The 21,168-nt window shown below is 45.8% G+C and overlaps 1 protein-coding gene and 1 long non-coding RNA gene across 3 annotated transcripts; one reads left to right on the forward strand and one right to left on the reverse strand.

Annotated features, from left to right (window-relative positions):
* Positions 1–8,427: 8,427 nt before the first annotated feature.
* On the reverse strand, positions 8,428–19,527 carry ATP6V1E1 (ATPase H+ transporting V1 subunit E1). The gene is made up of 9 exons (XM_042050250.1): positions 19,365–19,527; positions 15,860–15,925; positions 14,853–14,962; positions 14,305–14,371; positions 12,398–12,487; positions 11,049–11,117; positions 10,571–10,665; positions 9,630–9,717; positions 8,428–9,040 (listed from the first exon to the last, which is right to left on the reverse strand). The coding sequence occupies exons 1-9, from the start codon at positions 19,395–19,397 to the stop codon at positions 8,978–8,980; spliced, it is 681 nt and encodes a 226-aa protein (XP_041906184.1). The 5' UTR covers positions 19,398–19,527; the 3' UTR covers positions 8,428–8,977.
* Positions 19,528–19,605: 78 nt separating this feature from the next.
* Positions 19,606–20,853, forward strand: LOC121675139. 2 transcript variants are annotated; one of them, XR_006019970.1, is made up of 2 exons: positions 19,606–19,755; positions 19,870–20,853. It is a non-coding gene; the product is annotated as an uncharacterized LOC121675139 (long non-coding RNA). The 2 variants fall into 2 exon arrangements; XR_006019969.1 differs by having other exon boundaries at positions 20,665–20,853.
* Positions 20,854–21,168: the final 315 nt, after the last annotated feature.

Genomic DNA, 21,168 nt, shown 5'->3' on the forward strand with positions numbered 1-21,168 from the left:
GGGGGGGGGGCGCGTGGTGTTAGTTGGTTTTGTGTATTTCTCTAAAAAATAAACCATCTTGCAGGTAAAGTTCCTATCTTGAATTTTCCCATTAGTCAACATGCTTTAGCATGGGAGAGACTACCTCGCACAGAAAGGCAGGACTAGGGCATTTGGGATAGCTCAGAAAGCCTCTGTTTTAGGCTAAAACAAATTATTTCTAATAGCAGAAATGTTCAGTTACGGGTATTAGGAAAAATAAATGCACTCATAAGTTCAAAATTTTTTTTTTTTTTTTCCCACATTGAGATGTAAAATGCAACTTCTCCAAGCAGGTGGGGATCTCTTGAAGGGTGGGACCCTGCTGTATCCCCTCCAGCCCTCAAACCTGCAGATTTGCTTGGTGGAGAAGTCAGAGGCAGAGGAGGGCAAAGCAAAGCCATTGGCCTGGTGGGCAGCTCCCACCCCTGCCTGGTGAGAATGTACCTGAACCCCTTGTTCCCAGCCATAGGCTTGGTCTGAGGTACAGTGGTGGTGCCTGGATATTTATACACTCACGAAACGAGTATTAAGGTCTCCTAAGAGCTAAAATAAAAGTAAACTTGTTCTGGACCATACCAAGAGCCCCCAAATGGGGACTCGCAAGGACCCTTTCTTCGCCCGGCAGCAAAGAGACAGAGAGGTTTTGCTGGAGGAGAGGGAGGAGGTGGGAAGGGGCAGTGGCCGGGGCTTGCCGTGGGCTGGGGCAGCGTTTCAGGGCTGCTCCCTCCTCTCCTGTCAGCTCCCGGAAGCCTCGTGTTCCCTGGCCACTTTTTAAAATGCCTTTTCCAAAGAGACTGCCAGGGTGGAGGGATCATAAAAAGTTCACCCCCTTGTCACAAATGCTCCCGTCCTTCCGGGGCCGGTGGGCAAAAGTTGTTAGCAATTTCCTCGGGCCGTGACCTTTGTTTTGACCATGGCAGAGGAGGATTGCAATCCATCAAACGCCGGCCTGGCCTGGGGAGAGGGCTGAGTGGAGAAGGGGGAGCCTTTACAAGGGGCAGGGGGCACAAGGACACAGTTTTGCCCCTCAGGTTTGGTGAGGAGGCAGGGGGAATGCCTCGCTGCTGGCTCAGCTGGAAACTCAAGCTTCCCGACGTGGGATGCAGCGAGGGAAACTTCATTGTGTGGGCCACAAGAGAGATTTGAGAGTTTGCTTTCATTTTCTTTCCCAAGAGGGACACTGGATTACAATTTGCTGCATCAGTAGAGTGGGGAAAGATGCGTTGCAGAGCTTGTGCCCAGAGCCAGCCCCGCAGACCAGCCGGCTGCATCAGCAGCGTAATTCCAGCAGGAACTTGGGCAAAATGGGAGATGCCAGTAGATTTACAACCTCCCAAGTCCCAGCCTCTGTTGGTCCCCGGCTTTTCCAGGCTGCATGGGTGCTTGGAAGATCCCGGAGGACTGTGTTTTGTTAGGAAAATCAGCGGCAAACTAGAAGTGCCCCCTGGGAAATGGCTGGCTCCCACAGACACCCGCCTCTCCACTCGAGTTCCCAGGGGGGCAATTCATCCCTGGAGCACGTGTTCCCCTGCACCCTGGTGTCCCCTTTGAAGACATACCTGCATATGAAACAAATCCCCCCTGAGGAAATGCAGCCTGTGCATACCAGTCTACTCTGCTTCCCTTGGCTGCCTGCCCCTGTCTCCTCTCCTTCTGATCTCCGCTTCCCTAGGGAAATGCATCCTACCACACTTCCTGGCTGTTAAATACAGATTCCCTTGGGAAGTTACTCTGTCAGTTATCGCCCTGATCAGGCCCTTGGAGAGCTTCTAGGGTTTGGGGTCAGAAGGGAGGGTTGCAGTGTTTCACCTGTCCCCTTTGTAATGCCAAGCACGGCCTTGTAACACCCAGACCTTCCTTTCCAGCCCAATCATTTGCATGACAACCAGGGTAGTTTTTTCCCCTATGAAGCAGCTGTGTGCTCATTTCCAGGCACAGCTGACCACGATATAGAGAAATGTGCTCCTTATTTCCTTGCTTGAGAGGATCTGTCCAGCTCAGGGAGAAGAAGAGACGGGAAACACCTTTTACACCTCAAAGTGAGAACCTTATGCTATGTGAGGTAGCTCCTTGGACTGGGAGGCACATGAGGCCCCGAGAAAGTCAGGAGAAGGCAAACCAGACCTCTCTGTAGGACTGATCCTCTGCTCCCATGTCAAACGCTGCTACGCTTGATAGCCTGTGTGCCTGAATGCCCACACCACTTCCCTGTAGTTCTCCCCCTGCATCTGTATGTTGGCTGCCTGACTCACACCAAACCCAAACCTCTCTTTGTGTGCACTTGAGCACTGGGGTTTGACGTCTTTGACATCCCCCCACACCACGATCAATTGTGCAGAGACTTTGTACGCTGGGTGTTGACCCCAGGCCTGCTGGCATTTAGCATCTGCCACCACCAAAACACTGAACACATCCCTCCTTGTCACCCCGTGTCCCATGCCCATCCCAAAGGGCATGTCATGCTGTCTGGGCTCAGAGTACCCATTCTCAGGCCTCACTGAAATTAAAGCCCCAAAGGCCGCTCTCCGTTCCCCAGGCCGAGCTTTAGCTGCTCTCCCTCCACGCCGTGGCCGTAGCCCCACGTGGCTCAGACAGGTTTATGGGGCTGGGGGGGCCGGGCACCAAAGCGTTTTCCCCGGGCACTGGCGGGCGTGGGAACGGCGAGGAGCCAGGGCCGGAGCCACAAGCGCCTGCGTTTTCTGCAGGGCTGATGCCGCCCGACTGCTTTGAAGGAGAGGGGCTGTGGAGCATGGGAAACAGCGTGGGGCTGTGGGTTTGCATCCCCTCTCCCAGTCACGCATGGCTCTGGGCCTGCCCCATAGGCGGATGCCCACGGACCAGATGTTCTGGGAGATCAAAGTGGCTGCTCACTGCATCCTCCGTTCACGTGTGCGCACACACCCCCCTGCGCCTCCCCAGAGACTTGTAATGCTCTCTATCTTCTCTCCAAGATATTTTCCTTCCCTTCCTTTGTTTGCTTTCCAAGCCCCCATTCTGTCTTTGGCACTCCCTGCAGTCCGGGCTGCGCCAGCAGGGAAAGGCACCCTTTGCTCCCACTAACCGCATCCAGCGGCATGGGGTGAGCCTGGAATGCCTCATGGGTTTTCCACTCTGCTTCCCTGCTTCTGGCATTCGCTGCTTTTTGGGTGGGAGGCACAGGGACCCATCACCCAGGGGGTGCTTCGCCTGAACCTCTCACCCCACATGCTGGGAGGAGCTGAGGGGTGCCACAGCTTCCCACAGTGACCAGGAAACCCTCTGGAGACATCTGCCTTTGCCCCCTGCAAATTCCTGCAGCCCTCTTATCCCCTCATAGTCCTGGGGGGTTTCCCAGCCTCTGCTGAGGTCCTGAGACCCCTGTGGATGCACCGGGTGTGATACAACACCTCTAGCACAGAGGTTACTACTATTCACCAGCATGGAAAGAATTTTTGGTACATCAGAAGTCTCCAAAGTGAGGTGCGTGCAGAAGAAAACACTGTTGGGGTGCAGAAGGAAAATACAGTTTGCACTATTAATAAATAAAAAAATATTTATTTCATATTTATATAATCCTTTCTTAATTTCTAATTTTGTAATGCTTTATAATATAGTTAGTACAGTAGTACCTGCATAAAATTTATAAATCAACATATTTATTTGGGGCATATGCCCCTAGTATATGTTTTTTACTTTTACCAATATGGGTGCACAACCAATAGGGCTGGCCTAAATTACCAGCCAAAAGGTTGAAATCGAAGTAAAGGGTGATGCCTGAATGCCAGAAACCCACTCAGCAGCATGGACACCTCTTCATGGAGATGTCAAGCAGCCAAGCTTTGGTGATCTCCAAGGGTTTGCTCCGAGGGTTTGCCTCTCTCCTCCTTTTCCCCCTAGCACAACACAGCCAGAGACTTCCAGTGACGACGCGTAGCTGGTGCTCCATGAGAAAGGGAAACGCGGGATGAAAAAGGAATGGTTAGCAAAGAGCAATAAAACCATTCAGATGCAGGCAGATATGGTAGCAATATATTAAATGGGGAACAGAAAAAAAGCCAGATGGTTGATCCAATTTACTTTACAACTCCAGATGACTTCACAAGAGGTCACTCAGTGAAACTGAAAGGCAAATGCTTCAGCTTGGATGAAAGCAAACAGCTCGTGCCTGCCAACTTAACGCGGAGGAGGCCGAGGAATGTCCTGCTACAGAACAGCATTGACAGAGCTGGAGAAGTAACATTTTTAAAGGTTTTTAATAGGTGATCACCTTAAGCCTGCCTTGCAGATGTAGTCACTGTCATGCTGGGATTAGCACTTCAAACGGCAGGATTTTAGAGCATGAGTGATGAGCTGCTCATGCTCTTAATCAAGAATGGTTCCTCCACACACAGAACAGCAGCACTTCGTGCCACACAGAGGTGGCTTGGGGATGTCCTGAGTGTTAAGATTCTCATGTGCCCATTCCTAAAGTCCAGTGACACAGCAGTCCTATCCCACAGAGCCCACCAGTGGTGGCAAGGACACCTGCCAAGTCACCCAGGCAGCAGGTGGAAGGAGCCTCCCAATTCTGCTGTCCCAGCCCTGGCTAGTGATGCTACCATCTTCCTTCAAAGTGTTTGGAGCTGAGAGCAGAAGCATGAACAACTGGCTGTGCTTGAACTGCTTTATTTCATGTGCACGTGGGAAAAGTGGTCATAATTTAATTTTTTAGATGTTAATAATTTTCTTGTGCTGCCACCCAAGCACTGCTTTGGGATTAACTTCTGGCATTTTGCTGCTGATAGTAAGGGTCCTCTCTCCTTCTGGAGGCCTCTGAGGAGAAGCACCAGCCTTTCTCCAGAAGATGTTCCAAGAAGGATTTGTCTGTGACCACCTGAGTGAAAGTGGCCTTTGCTGGGAGAAAGGAGTTACAGTGGCACTGCAGGCAATGGTCCCAAGGGAGCGAGGTGGAGACCGTGCACGTGTGGATGAAAGAAGTTTTGCAAAAGATAACCGCCCCTCCCAATACCAGGAATACTTCAATGTGTCCCTCTCTCCCTTGTGTTCAGTTCTCCAGCTAAGACAGCTGTTCCTTTCTCCTGTCCCCTTCCAGCCACGTGTCAGGGTGCTGCCTTTCTATTTGGTACCCTGCAGCCATGCAGAGCTGAACAGCCCCAAGGTTTGCACTGGGGTCGGGTTTGTGCAGTCACTTGGTGTTCAGGCAGTGGATATGTGGGTTAGGGGCTGTCTGGGAAAAGGAGCTGATCTCCTGCAAACCCTCTTGGACACAGGAAGGCAAAGACTCTCCAGAAATGCTGTGGGGGACCACCCTTGATAGTTTCTTTGCAGTCTCTCCCAACAGATCAGCCTTGAACTACCTAAAATAATGTGGTAGCCTTGATTTCCACAGCTTTTGATTTCCAGCATGTAACAAGGGCTGGGAAATGACATTTTTGGCACATTGTCAGTATGATTTTAACTCAAGAATGCTCCTGTACAGATGTTTTTCTTGCTTTCTCTAAAGCAAAGCCAAAGAAACAGTATGGGATGCTCTGAATGAGATGCCGAGGAAGACAGATTTGGGGTTTCCCAGCCAGCTCTACTTTGGCTGAGAGCAGCAGGAACTTCCCAGCCCTGGAAGGGTCTTCTTGTCACGGCCTGTTCCCTGCAAACATGTTTGAGAGGCAGGATGGGGCCCCCACCTGCCTCTCTCAGCTGCCTGTCTCAAACAGTGCACCCAGCCAAACCATGCTGAAGTCTGTCTGGGCTCTTGCTTAGGGCTAAACACCTTTTGCCAAGTTGCTTTACTGCACTATCAAGCCTTTGCTCCCCAGAATCACAGCTCAGAGTTCACTTCACCAAAGAAATTTTTTTGCTTTGCATTTTTCCTTGGGGTGGTTCACTTTTATTTCCAGATTCTTCCATTCCTCCTTCAGTGCACTTTCTTTGGAAAAGAATAAATGGGTAATTTTGTTTTAAGCTTCCCAGCTATTTCAGGCACAGGCTGTGTCCATGGAGGTGGCCCCAGCCTGGCTGCTCTGTGTGTGCTATTGGGCTGTATAAGGTATTAACTTACACTTCTCTGTTTTCCAGGAGATGCAGATTCTGCTTGCTAACATCAGCAGCTCAGGACAGGGGCATGCAACAAGGAAGGTACCCTCCCTTCTGCCAGCTTCTGGGTGTTTTCTTCCAGGCTTTCTCTCTTCTTGACTCTTGCATGCACTTCCAGGGATCCTTCATACAGCCTGATATCCCTGATTAATGTTAATACCCCTCGGTGTGAAAACCACCTTCTAAAACAGGGTTGTGATTCAGGTGTGCAGGAACATTTCAAGTCCTCTGGTGACCACTTAGTGTCAAACCTGCTCTTAAGTTTTCCATTGCCAGCTCTGCAGAACAAGTGCAATATTATCCATTTCCCTGACTCCTTTTCCATTAGACTGAACCATCTCACTGTTAATCTGCAGTGCTGGCCTCTCCCATCACAACTTCACAGAGAATTTTTTTCCTGATTTAATGCCTCCTTTGTTCCCTGTATTTGTCCAGTTTCTTAATGTGCTGATCTGGCTTTGGGCTTGTTTACTGTGCCCAAACTGGAATATTATGCATGCTTATACAAAGATGAATAAAGATCAATATTCTCATTGATTTGCCCAAGGTCATGAGGCTACGTTCAGCAGTACAGTTCAACTTACACAAGTGTGCTGCAACAATGCTCCAGTAGGAACTCTGAAATCCTCCTGAAATGCTGCTTTTGTTTCACATTTGACTTTCAAAAATCTGTGTACAAACACTGCAGGAAGTTTGGGTGAAGACATAACATGGTTGCTAACTACACTAGGTACACCTGGATGGGATATCCCATTTTTCTCTGCCTCTCCAAGGTAAAAAATTTGGTAACAGTTCCTATTACCTGGAATAAAGGACCAGGATGTTTCAGATAATGCCTCAGTCAGCTTGGGGGAGAGCTGTAGGGGGTACAGTCCCACAAGTCCTGGAATTCAGCTGTGATGTACATAAAGCTCAGGCCCTTTGTTAATGACCTGCTTTGAATCACTGCTGTCATTGACTGACACTGAACACATTCTGGACAACACCAATTTTTGAATGCGTAACAAGTTTCTTCCTCTTTCCTGGGCAGGAAGATACAAAACTAACAGAGAAAACTAAACAGTAAATAACACCAACATCTTCCAGTGTGAGAATCACAGTCAAACACGTAGCTAGTTATTATTTTGCTTTTCAAAAGTATGCAAGACCTGGATTTGTTAAAGTCTTGCTACCTTCATGAAAGAAACAGACCATCAGATCCTGTACAAAGAATCTCCTTTTGTCACAGACAAGCATCTGCAGATAGAGCTGGATGAAACCATCAGAAAGGACCAAAACAAATCTGCTTCACAAAGTCTCTTTGGACCAAGAAACAACACAGCTAAGCATGCCCATGCACAGGCTTATCCTTCACTACGTGTGTGTCACAAAACCAGAGCCCAGCACTTAGTCAGGAAGCTGGATCAGTGACTGTTGCAAAAAAAAAAAAGCTGTAACAGGTATCCAAAATCTAGAAAGGGGGACTTTAATCCAGATACACTTATTGCCCCGTCACAGAAGCATGTGCTGAAAAGCAAAGCACTAAAGGAATAAATACCGTAACTATGTGGGAAAAAACAAGAACTGGCACCTAAACGCAACAGGGAAGAGCAGTAAAACCAAAAAAACCAACCTTGCTAAATAATCTTATTTCCTAAGAGAAAATTTAAAGCATTTCTTCCAGACACAGATTAAATAAGCTTGGAATCAGGATTTTCTTAGCAGAAAATCTCCATTTGAGAGAAGTGAGGCAGTAAAAGGCTTATCTAGCGTTTGGAGTCTACTTTACATGAGGGCACACAGGCCTCGTGTAAAGTAGGGGCCTCAGGTTAAAAACACTGCATAAAGCAGTGCTGCTGCAGCTTGGCAGGTGCTCTTTGTGGCACTCTGTAAAATTCCTACCATTCCTGATTCACTGCAACACTTAGAGAGATGATTTCAAAACATATTTAAGTAGTAATTCATTAGCTTCTGTTTTCACAAAAGGAAGTCTCAGAATTGAGCATCAGGAAGAGTCAGGGCATGGTTTGGATCTCCTGCACAGAAGCAACAAACTTGTGACTGGAAAGGGATTGTGTTTGTTTTATCTAAGTAGCACAGTTGTGTTACTGTAGTTCTCTCTTGTGACACAAGGTTGTGGGAGCAGAACTACTGACCCATTTTTCAGGGAGAATGATGCTCCAAAATCCTGGAACCCTATTCAAAAGCCTTGCCTACAATCCAACATTATTCCAGCAAATAGCTTGACACTACACCTTGCACTGGAATTCCAGCTTCACAGAACAGTTCAAACACACAGCTCATGTAGGAAGTCCTTACACAAACAATCCCACTTTTCAAAGAGAAGTGACAAGGAACTCCATACACACACACATTTTATTTCAATAAATAGAGCTTTACAGGCTCAGGCTTTTTTTTTTTTTAAATCACATATACAGAACAGGAAATGCCTGACCAAGTAACATTAATTAAACTACTAACCCTGGGAAGGAATACATGCCCTCTATAACACTGAAGACCATAACTGAAAGGGGATTTGCCATCAGCAGCACAGTAATTTACTTCACAGATCAGACAACTTGAGAGACGTGGCCAAAGCAAACAGAGTGACCCTAAATGGACCACTTGTCTTTATAGAGTCACAACAGTGTAAGGAAAGCCAAGAGCCCAAGTGCCTCCATTTTCTAGTGCCACTTCTGGATGAATATGTATGTCTTCACATCCTTTGAGCAATGCATTCTAACCACAAGTAGAGAGGCTAAGCACAGCAGGCATGCAAAATTATTCGATTGAAGAACAGATACTGGATGACACAGTAATGTTAAATTTCAAGATTTTAAATTAGCAGATGCTTTTGCATCCCCTTCAGTATGGCAGTGGAACAGATCCCACCTTCTCTCATAGAGGTTTAGTCCAAAAACTTCCTGTTGGCATTAGCACCAAAGAGAGCCACTCTGATTTCTGGCATCATCTGTGGAGAAAGAGCACATCAGTTATGTGAAATGGGCAATAAAATGTTCTTCCTGCAGGCACTGTGGGATAGTTAGGTTGGCTTCAAAATTTACAAGTCAGTTCATCTGAGCTTTCTGAAGCCTTTCTCTGATCACACATTGCCTGCTACTCTATAAGACTGAAAGGACTGCCTGTACTGCAGCATAAGAAAGAGATGCCAGAGCTAGGGTTTTTCTGCACTTGGGTGTAATTGGTCTCAGCCAAAGTTTGTGCTCGAGCTAGCTTCAGTAATTCAAGGTAGCCTCAGCATTTCAGCATCTTGACTGCAGTGCAGTCATAACCAAGGCTTTCAGTATCATAATTTATAGAGCTTAAGCTTGATTAAGCTTAATTCAAAAGGGGTCATTCTGGGAAAGCCCCAGTTTTTTGCTGCACAAATAGTAGGTAATTTGCTTCTTCCCATTCAAAAATAACCTCCCACTTGTCATTCCCAATCAAATCTGATCCCATGCATTATTGTGACTGACACCTTGGAAACACAAGGATTTAATTACAAGAACAAACTAGTTAACTGTATTTTGTTTACCTTGGTTGTTGGAGAAACTCACCTGCTGGGCTACAAGGTCCAGCCGACTTTCCAGGGTATTGGAAACTTTAATTTTACCATCACTGTTGTAGATTTCAACACCTCCAGCACTAGAGATGGACAATTAAAAAAGAAATAATTCAGTGATATCCATGGGTCAGAGTCAGAACGTGGCAAAGATATCCCAAATGAGCATTTATAGGCAAGTCAGATACATGGGTAAGATTTCTCTTTTTAAAAAAAACCAACCTTTTTGATCATGTCTTAATAGGAATCAGCACAAAGAGATCCAGTGAAGCAGCAGTGCAAAGCATCTTTGGAGTTACCAGAGACCACAGCTATGTGCAAGGGTCCTCATTAGCATGATCTAAATCTAAGTGGAGCTGTGCAATTTGTCCCTTCAAAACAGCTTCAGACTCTGTGTTATTAAGACAGCTGTCACGTTTTGGAAAGTGAGGAAAAGTGCTAGAAGTATTGTTTGTTGGCCCATACATAAAGATGATAGAATACACAGCTTTGTATAAGGTATCTCTATAATACCATATGGAAATAGAGCCTTGCAGAGAGAACACACACAAACCCCATCAAGTGATTATCCTGCAGCACCTTATGACTCAATTTGCTCCGTCTTGAGACAGAAAGCATGGCTACACCCATATTCTCTCTCCCTAAAAGACCAGTGGTTCAGTTCCTATGTACAGTTATTCCTACTTCAGTACCGTGAATCAGGCTGGAGATAGCACAAAACTTTTCCTGACGTTTTTGACGGAGACAGTGCTTGTCTGGAGAAAACTGCAGAGTCTGTATCTGATAAACACAAAGAAGTGCCAGTTCTGCAAGAACAGCAGCACCCATTTTGAGGACATTCCATACTTAATTTTCTGACACTGTTCTAATGTGAGCTGTGGCTTGAAAAGTTGCATTAAGTTAGTGCTCTGCATAAAACAATCCCATTTTCCTTACATATCTTCTGGCAGGAAGCTGTCTTGGTCAATATGAACATCCACATCCCTTTTTATGGCATTTTTGTAGATGGGAATGCTCTTCTGTACAGCAGTCTAGGACACAAGATGAATCTCCAGTTAGCACTGACAAACACTACTGCAGCACTCGGGTTTGATCACTCAATCACTTGTCCTAATAAAATGAAGGGATTGAGGCCTTTTTTTTTTTTTTAATTAAGAAAATGCATTTCAGTTTGGCTCTTGAGCCAAACCCAGTTATTATTCTTAATACAATAACAATGTCTAAAGTTTCCAAGGTAATCTCCAAGCAGGGAAATGATCCCCAACTTTGGAAGCACATTGTAGCTGGAACAGAAGTGCAACAAGCAAAGCTTGTTTTCCTGTCACACAGAGAGGGGGATCAGAGCAGCAAATATTTGCAGTCAGGTCTCAGCCTCTGTGAGCAGGGCACTGTCCAACTATTCCAGGTGTCTTACCTTAACCATGGGGAGATCCTGCTTCCTGCACCGAACGACTAATCTGGGCTCAAGCAGCTGGTAGAATCCCTGCAAGGAATAACCATTTCCCTTTCAGAAGTCAACATTTTAATTGTCAGAATTATTTAACCCCAAGAAAGGAAAGAAGCTGATCAATTTGAAACCCAAGCCCCAGCAGTATCAGCCTCTTTTATTTAGTTCTTCACTCACAAGTTCACCTCCCGCAGACATTCTGAGAGGACAGCACCAATACTTGGGGAAGAGCCCAAATATGGATGATGTGCTTGGAACTCAAGTGCAACTAAACAAATGGAATCTCAGGACTGTGTTGGCCAGTTAATGCTCATGTACACATAAGGATCACTGCTGTCTAAGTAGACAGAGCATGCAACCAAGCTCTTGAAGACATGCAGCAGTTTCAGATGCCTGCTCTAGTAACTCCTGCCTTGCAGTTCCTGTGGTAACACCTGAGACTAGAACAGAATAAAGTAAGTTTAGTTCCAGTTTGAAGGGACCTGCAATGATCATCTAGTCCAGGTGTGAGCACAGATCCCTCACTGAATCCAAAATAACAAGCCAAGACAAGCGTGACCAATTTCCAAGAACAGGAAAGGTTTGTTTGATGTACAGCAATACCAGGCCTGAGCATGACAAAGAAACAACACCCAGTTGGAGGCACGAGCTGGTAGGAGACGCTACTGAGCAAACTCTGCCACCCAAGTGTGGCAGGAGAGCAGGGTGGCTCCGGGAGCTCACAGCAACAGGACCAATGTGTGCCAGAAGGAGGCACCAGAGCTCACAGGACTGACCGGGCCAATGCTTACTGGACTTTCAGCAGTTCACTTCTGGGGCTTGAGGATGTGCTTCTAGGCAAGCAAAGCTCTGGTTTCTGCTTTCTGTGCCTGCTTCTGTCACAGGCACATTCCATATTACAGTAAATTTGTCAGGGCTTGTTAAGTCTCAAATGCCAAAAAGACTTTTGAAGGGGGTATCGACTGACCCGTCCATTTGGAGAAACAGCCTCTGCCAAAGGTGCATTCGATCCAACTGATTACTACAGGAGCATTTTAATGTGTGCACCCTAAAATGTGTATGTGCACATCTGCAATTATTCTTACAATGGAACTGCTGCTGGTATACCAGGTTCTACACCTCAAAATAAGCCACAACCTCTTTGTTTGGAATCCAAGACTCAAAGATATTGAAGTGAGGTTTAAAACTCAAGGATCACCCAGCAGCATTTGATCCATACTCCAGTACAAGTGTAACTTCCAGTGGGCTATTTCTGACAAGAGAAACTTAGGGGGTTAGGGCAGCAATGATCCTTTTTTTACAATTTAAATATTTACCTGTAGAACTAGTCCATCCAGCAGTGTCTGGTACCTGGCAGTATCCTTCACCACCTTGGCAAGTCTCTGCTTGGCCTCATTCAGCAAATCCTACATTCAGAAGAAATCAGATCAGCAGAGCCCATCTGTTTGGCATTTGGTTTCATGCCTACCAACTTTCTGTACTTCTATTATAGCTCTCACACCCTGCCAACACGTAAACGTACACTCCAGCTGGTGTTCATCCAAGCTAGACCTCCCTCTCTGTGCATGGCACACTATCCCTGCCCAACACTTCTCTTCTTCCTGCCCTGAGCTGAACTCATTAGAACCTGACAATAATTCCTTTTGTGTGAAAAAGGGAGAGCTCAGTAGCAAAGGGATGGTACTTAGAATGTTAAGTGAGATAACCTAAATATGTAGTAAATAATTGCTTAATGTAAAATAATATGGTTGTCCAAATATATTTTTTCAGCTTTATGGTTGAGCAAAGAAGTCTAATCTATTTTTCCACCAAATAATATGCAGGTTAGGTATTCTTTAATTGTAAGTAAATGCAAGTCAAAAATTAAAAGAGAGAGCTTATTTTTAATTTTAAGTAGCTATCTTGATTATCTTTACTCAGCAAATCAGTTTTGGATGGGATTGAATTTTTAAGAAAATTTTAAAGAACTTTGAGTCAACTCATAGCTCCTACAATTCAACCATCAGAAATACTTCAGATAAAGAAACTCTATGACTTGGTATAAACCTTTCTTTCCTGTCCTACCTCATGGTGTTTAGAGAAAGAGTGCACAGTAACACAATGAGTACAAGGACATAAAACTATCACAATTTACTGTCATGGTCAAACCTAGTTGTTCTGTCCTCCCTAGAGTAACACTGCATTTCTGGAACTGCTCATCTCTCTTCATCAAAGAAGCCAAAGATCTGATAAGGGAAGAAAGAGTGAGCAGCATGTGATTTTAAATGTCTTAAAATGAGGAAGGGTGTTTAGAATTACTCAGAAGCATGAGGTTGAGTCAGCAGATAAATGAGGAAGAGATTACCCAGCAGAGACTATCACAACAGAGTTAGCTCCTGAGCCACCCACCTTCCTCCTCTCTGGAAATACAATCTAAAGTTTGAAACTCGGTTTAAAGAGTCAATAAACTGATGATTTTCTTCCGCTCACTCCTCTTTTTCATGGTAGCGTCAACCTGAACATTTACCCCATCTTTTATTTTTGACTTCCACGGGTCTCTCAAGCTTTTCCAACGGCTCAACAGCCCCATCTAGCAGAACATGGAACACCCAAACCGGTGGGAGAGCACAGCAAACCTGCTCACTGCTCAGTGAGCAGAATGGGGACACACTGCACGTGGGGAGAGATAAACACAGGAAACCCAAACCAAGCCTGAACGTAGCCTGCTCTGATGAATGATTGATTGCTCACCCTCTATGTCAACACCCACACTGGTCCCTACCAGAACAAGAAGCAAACCTTTTCATGTACTATGGGCCACTGAAGGACACAAGAAATCCCAGCTGGTGGTGTCTTAAGCCTCCTTGCTTATGCCATGCTGGGTTTTTCACGTCAACGTTGCTTCAGGCAAACAGAATTTCAAAGTTCTACCAACTGTGCAAGAGACAGTTCCTGCTCTTTAAAGAAACAAGCTACTGTGCAAATGACAGATACAACACTGCCTGCAATGTTCCTGGCAGACCAATGTATTTCCCTAAAACAGCAGGTAATGGAAACTGTGCAAATAAGATTAGCAAAGATGGACTGAATCCCCAAGGCCTTTTCAGAGCAGCTTGGGAAGCCATTTTCGTATGTTGAAGCAAATGTCAGTCAATCAAAAATCATGTTTTCTTTAGAGAATGGTTGCATTTCCTAACATATGGTAGGAACAGAGACTCAGCGTGTTTACTTCAGAGATACTCACTGCAATAAGGTCATCCCTTGCCTTGAGGACCTTCAGCCTTGCTTGATTCATCAGGTTGGACATCTGACTGCAAGTTGCATGATAAAGTTGAATCAATCCATCAGCCTTTGGCAGAAGAACTGTAACATTTAACTGCACGCTTTGCATTTAAAGATAACAATCCTACAACACTGAATAACGAGGTCTGTCAACCTGTTTGAATCTGTTTCTGAACTTGCACAAGAGATTGAACTGCAGAACCCCTTTCTTCAGTGAAGACCCATCCAAATTAAACGTGACATGATCATTTGTTCCAGGGTAACAGACCAGGGTAGAGTTCTAGACATTAACTACATAAAGAAATAGGAAGGATTTTTCATCATGGTAAGTTACACTATTGTGGCTCAGCTTTGATAATTTCTCCCCAGAAAAAAATAGAAGCTCATAATTAGAACTAAATATGTTGTCTACAATTTGCCTTTTTGCAAGGGAAGAAGAATTTTGTATAAAATTAGGAACAAAATGTGAGCTCAGGCTCTGAAGTCAGTCATCTAACCCAAGCAACTTACATTTTCTTTTGCTGTTCAATTTGCTTCTCCTTCTTTTCATAATACTCCATGATTTTCAGCCTCTGTGTCTGAACTAGGCGACCCTTCTCAATGTTGAATTCTTCTTCTGCCTACAGTAAAAATTAAATAACTGAAGTGGAAATTGATTCCTTGGGCTGAAAAAAACAGAACCAAAATGTAACAGAGCACATTCACAGACAAGATAGGATGATACAATTTACGGTTCCATATAAAAACCCTTCACCTCTTTAAGTAATTCCTACATAAGGAGAATGACAGCACAGCTGTTTCCTTTTTTTTGCAAAGCCTCACCAGACAGCATGTAAAAACATGGACAACTCTCCTACTTATGCCTGAGAATCCAGTGTCAACTTCTGAATTCTGTTTGCAGATCTTCAGGATTACCTGCTTTAGTACTGATTAAATATTTGTGTAAATCTAAATGTTTAAGGGAGATTAAATATTATTAGCAACACATATGCTGGGTCCAATACCAACAAGGCATTTCAGCAGTGGTATAATGCAGATTGTTAGGACTGAAAAGCACCATTAATCCTTCTTTAGTAAACATCTATACTCTATCACCAGGTTAATCTTAAACCCAGTCTCTCATGGCTTAACCTAAGTGAAGAATTGTGCAAGCAATTCAACTCATGCCTTAAATACTAATTTAGTGGGGGAAGGTGTTCTACTTAATCCAACTGAGTCACGTTACCACTCAGCTCTCCTGATTGCTTAAAACAAAGAAGTGAACTTTGATATGAATAAATTTATATTCAAGAACCACCAAAACTTTGACCAAAAGCAGCTCTGAGTCGTTTCCATTTGTCAAAAGCTAAGAAATGCTAACTTCATTTGGTACACCACTTTATGCTAAGTAATAACTGAACAGAAATCAGCTGTAGCTTACAAAGGTGCTCTAGTTCTGCTCTGACTTCAACTTTCAAAACAGGACGTGGGATGCAGTTTTCCTTCTGCACTTACTGACAGTGAACTTCCATTTTTACCTTTGCATCTATTTCTTCAGCCTTTTCATTGGCTTCCTGCTCAATGAAAGCCATCATGTGCTTGATCTGTACAAGAGAGAGGAAAGAAAATATTTTCTGTAGGAAAGGACATTGACTAGAAGTAGTAGGTGTATATATATCCTCATCTGTACATCCTCCACATCCATTTACTAATTCATACAATATTGTTTGCCAAGGAAATTTAATTGAGCATAAACACTAAAGAGTCAGTTCATCTTGACATATATTACAAGAAATTATTTTCCCCAATAATTCTATATAATGCTGTTTCACTGGCTGCCATTAGAAGAATGCACTTCAGGTATGCAACTATAAAAAAACCCAAAACAAACCAACCACCCCAAAGACAAATTTGTATAAATGTGAGGCTGGGTATTTTCATTCTTCATTAATGAGACCAACTTTTTCAAAACCCCTGGGTGTATTAAAAAAACCTCTCCTAGACTTCAAAGATCCTCACACAGCAAAATTAGTCTGTTTGTTAGGGCATTTACATGCAACAGAAAGATTAACACAGATGGCATCTGAATGAACCTGGGCCTTCCACAGGTGAACGGTGAAGCAAAGCAAAGGGCTCCTGACCACTCTGGTCAGATTTGTACAGCCAGAAGTTCCTTGGAACACCAGAGACACTCACCTTGAAAAACTGTAATAAATCCTGTAAAGACTTATAAGGTCAGTTTGGAGGGGCTGGGGATGGAGACATCGGCAGCAGTGCTCCGTGACCCAGACCACATGAACAATGTCACATGCTGCTTCAGAGCCCCACAGGCACCAATAAGTTCTACTTGAAAAACATTCCTGAAGCCACCTCAAAGCACTACAAAGCCCAGGTCCAGCAGCTTAAAGACCAGGAAAGCAATTAGACCAAGTTCTGTTCATCCCATCACATGCCTTTCTGTGACAGACCTCAGTTCAGGTTCTCATTTGGGGCAGATTGGAAGGGCTCATTCCCAACCAAACTGCAATTGGGATGAAGTACAGACACTTCCATGGCCAGATGGAGAAGACCATAAAAACCTACTGACTTTTTGCTTGCACTTAGCAATGAGACACATTTTGCAGAAAATCCAGTCTGAATACACTCACACAAAAGACTCTATTTATAGAATCTCATGTTAAAATTACATGTTTTAAAGAGATTAGAAAGGTGCCAAGGTGAAAACTGAGCCAACGTGCAGAACAGCACTGAGCCCATAGAGATGAAAAAACAGAAGTGAAGAGACAAGTGGAAGATTTTAAACACATGTTAACACAGTGGAAGAAGTGAACAGTAATATCTACATCCTCAAAATTAAATCAGCAGGTTTTCTTTTAATTCATGTCTGCAGAGACTCTCAAGTGCTTGCCTACCTACAGCATCAGCTTCCTACCCTGCACTTCAGAAAGGGCAAGAGAGGCATATAAAAAAAGGATATTATTTTGCTCAACAGCCTATTGTTGAAGAAGACTGGGAACTAAGCAGCCTTTACATTACTGAGTCACTTCCTCCCATGTGGTCTGGTTTCTGAATTTTGGAAAAGCACTTCTGGGTGTTCAGGAAACATCCTCTGCATAGAGAAAAGGAATGAGATGGAAGCAAGGTAATAAAGAATCCACTTCTCCTACATTGATACGACTGAACAGTGTTACTTCCTTCAAAAGCTGCTGTACTGAAATCCCTTTTTGCTTTTTATAGAAATGAAGAGCGATCCAAAGTGAGAATCTCACATCTATAAATAGGTTTAGTTTTAATACTAATACTGACAAAAATGTACTTTGAAATGAGAGATTAATTTTAAAGTAATGCTTCCTATAGAAAAGAAGAAGGGGTTTTCCCATCAGGAGCAGTGTGATTATGCTTTCCAAGGGAAGTTCTAGATGTTAGATGGGCTTTAGAAGTGACCAGATGGAACAACATATTAAACACCTTTAACAGAATAACAAAGCGAGTCTGCCAGTGGGAAAAAGTCTCAATCAGAGATGATTTTCAAAGTGAAAATTATTGGAAGTGCAGTGGCAAGTAGTTACAAGGACCAGCTGGCAAGTTCATGCCAGACTCATATACCTGCAGGACTGTCACCACCAGCACTCTCCTTTCCAGTTAACAGGATCACCCTGGGCTCAGGAGTGAAAAGCAATGACAGGAATGCTGCAGATGTGAAAAGCTATTAGTATTACATGCTTAGTACATCACCAGAGCCTGAACTAACCTTTGAAGTTCAGGTCCATTCTGGCTGAGCAAGACCACCCTAATGTCAGCTTTATTTTTATTATATTCACGGAAGAGGCAGGAAAAAGCAAACGAGCTTTGCAGATAAAAGGAAAACAATGTAATGTTACAATTCTCCTTCTGGAGAAAGGCAACCTACCAATTTTACTTTCATTGTGGTGCTTCCTTGCCAAGAGACAATGTTTACTGAATGAGAAAGTGAGACATGAGTACTTGTGATGCAGAGGACAAAGGGAACTTGCCTGATCTGCTCATCACCTGCAGGAAGCTGCCCAGAGCAGTGCTGACTGGATCCCTGCAGCCTTTAACACCACACACCATCTCCAACCCAGCTGAAAGCAGCTTTTTTAGGTGAGGGCAGTGTTTACTGTCAACAGGGACAGGGTGTCCTGCCTCTGGAGGAGTGTCCACAGCCAGACTTCACGGCTGGAAGTTTCCATTGCAAGCCAACCCCAGGCTGCACCACTCTGCTTAGGAAACAGACCTAGGAATGCCGAGCAGCCCACCCAAATGCTAAGGTACAGCTAACTGCAGGTAGCACAGCTACAAGGAAAAAGAGATGGGAAATCCTTAGGGAACCATAGAATCATTAAGGCTGGAAGAGACCTTCAAGATCGCCCAGTGCAACCATCAGCGTAGCACTATCACTGTAACCTTTAAACCACCAAACCACATCAGATCCAGACACCTCCTAAACACCTCCAGGGATGCTGACTCCACCACCTTCCTGGGCAACCTATTCCAGCGCCTGACCACCCTAACAGTGACCATTTTTTTTTACTATCTGATGTGAATCTCCCCTGTCTCAGCTTAAGGCCACTTCCTCTGGTTCTCCCACTGCAGGCATGGAACAAGAGACTGGCCCTCACCTCTAACCATCTACCCACAGCAACATGGAAAAACACAGTACTCGTCTAAGGCTGTGCATTTACCTGCCTTGAGGTGCAATTAGACACTGCAGATAGCACTCAGCCTGCTCATGAACCCCTTCGTTGTAATCGGGCGTAACATGTCACCAAAATGCCACAAGGAAGTACTCGGGTGAGGCCCATCCCCCCCGACAGAGGAAAAACCACTTTGTCCGGAGACTCCTCTTTCCCAGCCAAGATCCTTCCCCCTCACCAGCGATCCTCCCTTCCCACGGGAGCGCCCAGATCCCCGGGGCAGAGCAGCAGACCCGGGCCAAGCTCTGCACTGCGGGCCCCACCGCGGTAAGCCCCGATCCGCACGGCCCTTCAGGGGCTCCGCTCGGGCCGGGGGGCGCGGCCCTACCTGCTTCTGCACGTCGGCATCGCTGAGCGCCATGGCGGTGACAGTGGCGGTGACAGTGGCGGTGACGGCGGCGCTGGCAGCCGCAGGCCCGAGGAGACGCGCCCGGTGCCGTCGGTGGCCGCGAGCGGAATCAGATCCGGTTCGGGTCACGGCCGGGGCGGGGTCGCCGCACGCCCCGCCCACCGCGCCTCCGGACCAATAGGAACGCGCAGAACCCGTGACGTCACCCCGCGCTGTGTGGCGGGGCGGGCGCGTGTCGCTGCCGCGGCCGGGAGGGATCGCGAGGAGCGCGGAGCCAGGGAACGGCCAGGGACGGACCTCTGGGGGTCATCCCGTCCGAGCCCTGCCCGGGCAGGGTCACCTGGAGCAGGTGGCACAGGAACGCGTCCAGGTGGGTTTGGGATGTCTCCAGAGAGACTCCATGACCACCCTGGGCAGCGTTCCAGGGCTCTGCCAGCCTCAGTGTAAAGTTCTGCGTGTTGAGGTGGAGCTCCTCGTGTTTTAGTTTGTGTCCGCTGCTCCTCGTCCTGTCGCTGGGCACCACCAGAGAGAGGCTGGCACCTTCGCCTTAGCACCTTTGAGATATTTGCATGCATTGATGAGATCCTCCTCAGTCTTTTCTTCCCTGGACTAAACAGTCCCAGCTCCCGCAGATTCCCCTCGTAACAGAGACACTCCAGACCCCTCATCATCTCCGTGGCCTCCACTGGCCCCTCTGCAGTAGATCCAGTCTCTGTTGTACTGAGGAGACCAGAGCTGGGCACAATAACCCGTTGGCTTTGGTGACAGTTCCACGAGCACTGTCACAGAAAACGGAGCCGCTTCACAGAAACACTGCAATGAGTTGAACCTGCAGCAGACAGGAATGGAACACGGCGACAAACTTGCTTGTAGGGCCCTAAAGTAGCTTTGTGTTGGCAGTGCCCTGAGCTCCTCATCACAGGAGAAGCAGAAGGATGCAGGAAACAGCTGGACAAGGGGAGGGGAAGGATGGCCTTGCAGGAGTTCTGTTACTGCTGCCATTCTTTTCCTTATAGCAAAATTCCAGAAAACTTCATAATCTATAATAGTACTTGTTTGTTCTAATCAGCAAGAGGCTTCCATCTCCATTCTGCAGGAACATTTGGTGGAAACGACAGAATTATTCCTTTAAAATCAGTGCTGAATGCGGTATTTGTCACATCCATGCTTCTTCCTGGTTTATTTCTATTTCCTTATTTTTTTCTGTGCTTTTTTTTTTTCTACGTAAAAGTTTATTATAAAACTATGTGTGTAACTTTGATGTTTTATCATATTGCAGGTGCAACGCAGGAAATCAACTTGCATTTTGGGTCTTCAGAACGCTTCACTATTATTTCAGACACCATTTAAATAATACTTAAACCAAGTTTTAATAAATAAAAGAAGAAATAATATATAATAGTACGTGACAATAATGTGTATTTTTAAAAAAGAAATATTACTAAATAAACCAGCAAATATGGTTGCAGCTGTATCCAGACTGTTTCTTTTCCTGCCTTGCGGGTGGGTTCGGTTTGGGACTGTGACCCTCCTAACTCACACCTGTAGCCACGTGACCTCGAGGTCAAGGCCGCGGAAACTGGACTGCCCAGGGCTCCTGTTCCTCCGAGTCCATGAGGAAAACGGGAGCGGTGGGCACAAAGCGCCCCACCCGCGCTCTCCCGGCTGACCGAGTCCCTCCGGCCCCCGCAGGCCCCGCCAGCCCCGCCCCGCCCCGTCACGTGACGCGGGCGGAGCCCCCGCCGGGCCCCGCCCCCCCTCGGCGCGAGCCGTGACGCGCGGC

Source organism: Corvus kubaryi, unplaced genomic scaffold (assembly GCF_017639235.1).
Source record: "Corvus kubaryi isolate FWS band 111438036 unplaced genomic scaffold, C.kubaryi_AGA036_p1.0 72, whole genome shotgun sequence".
NCBI lineage: Eukaryota > Metazoa > Chordata > Aves > Passeriformes > Corvidae > Corvus > Corvus kubaryi.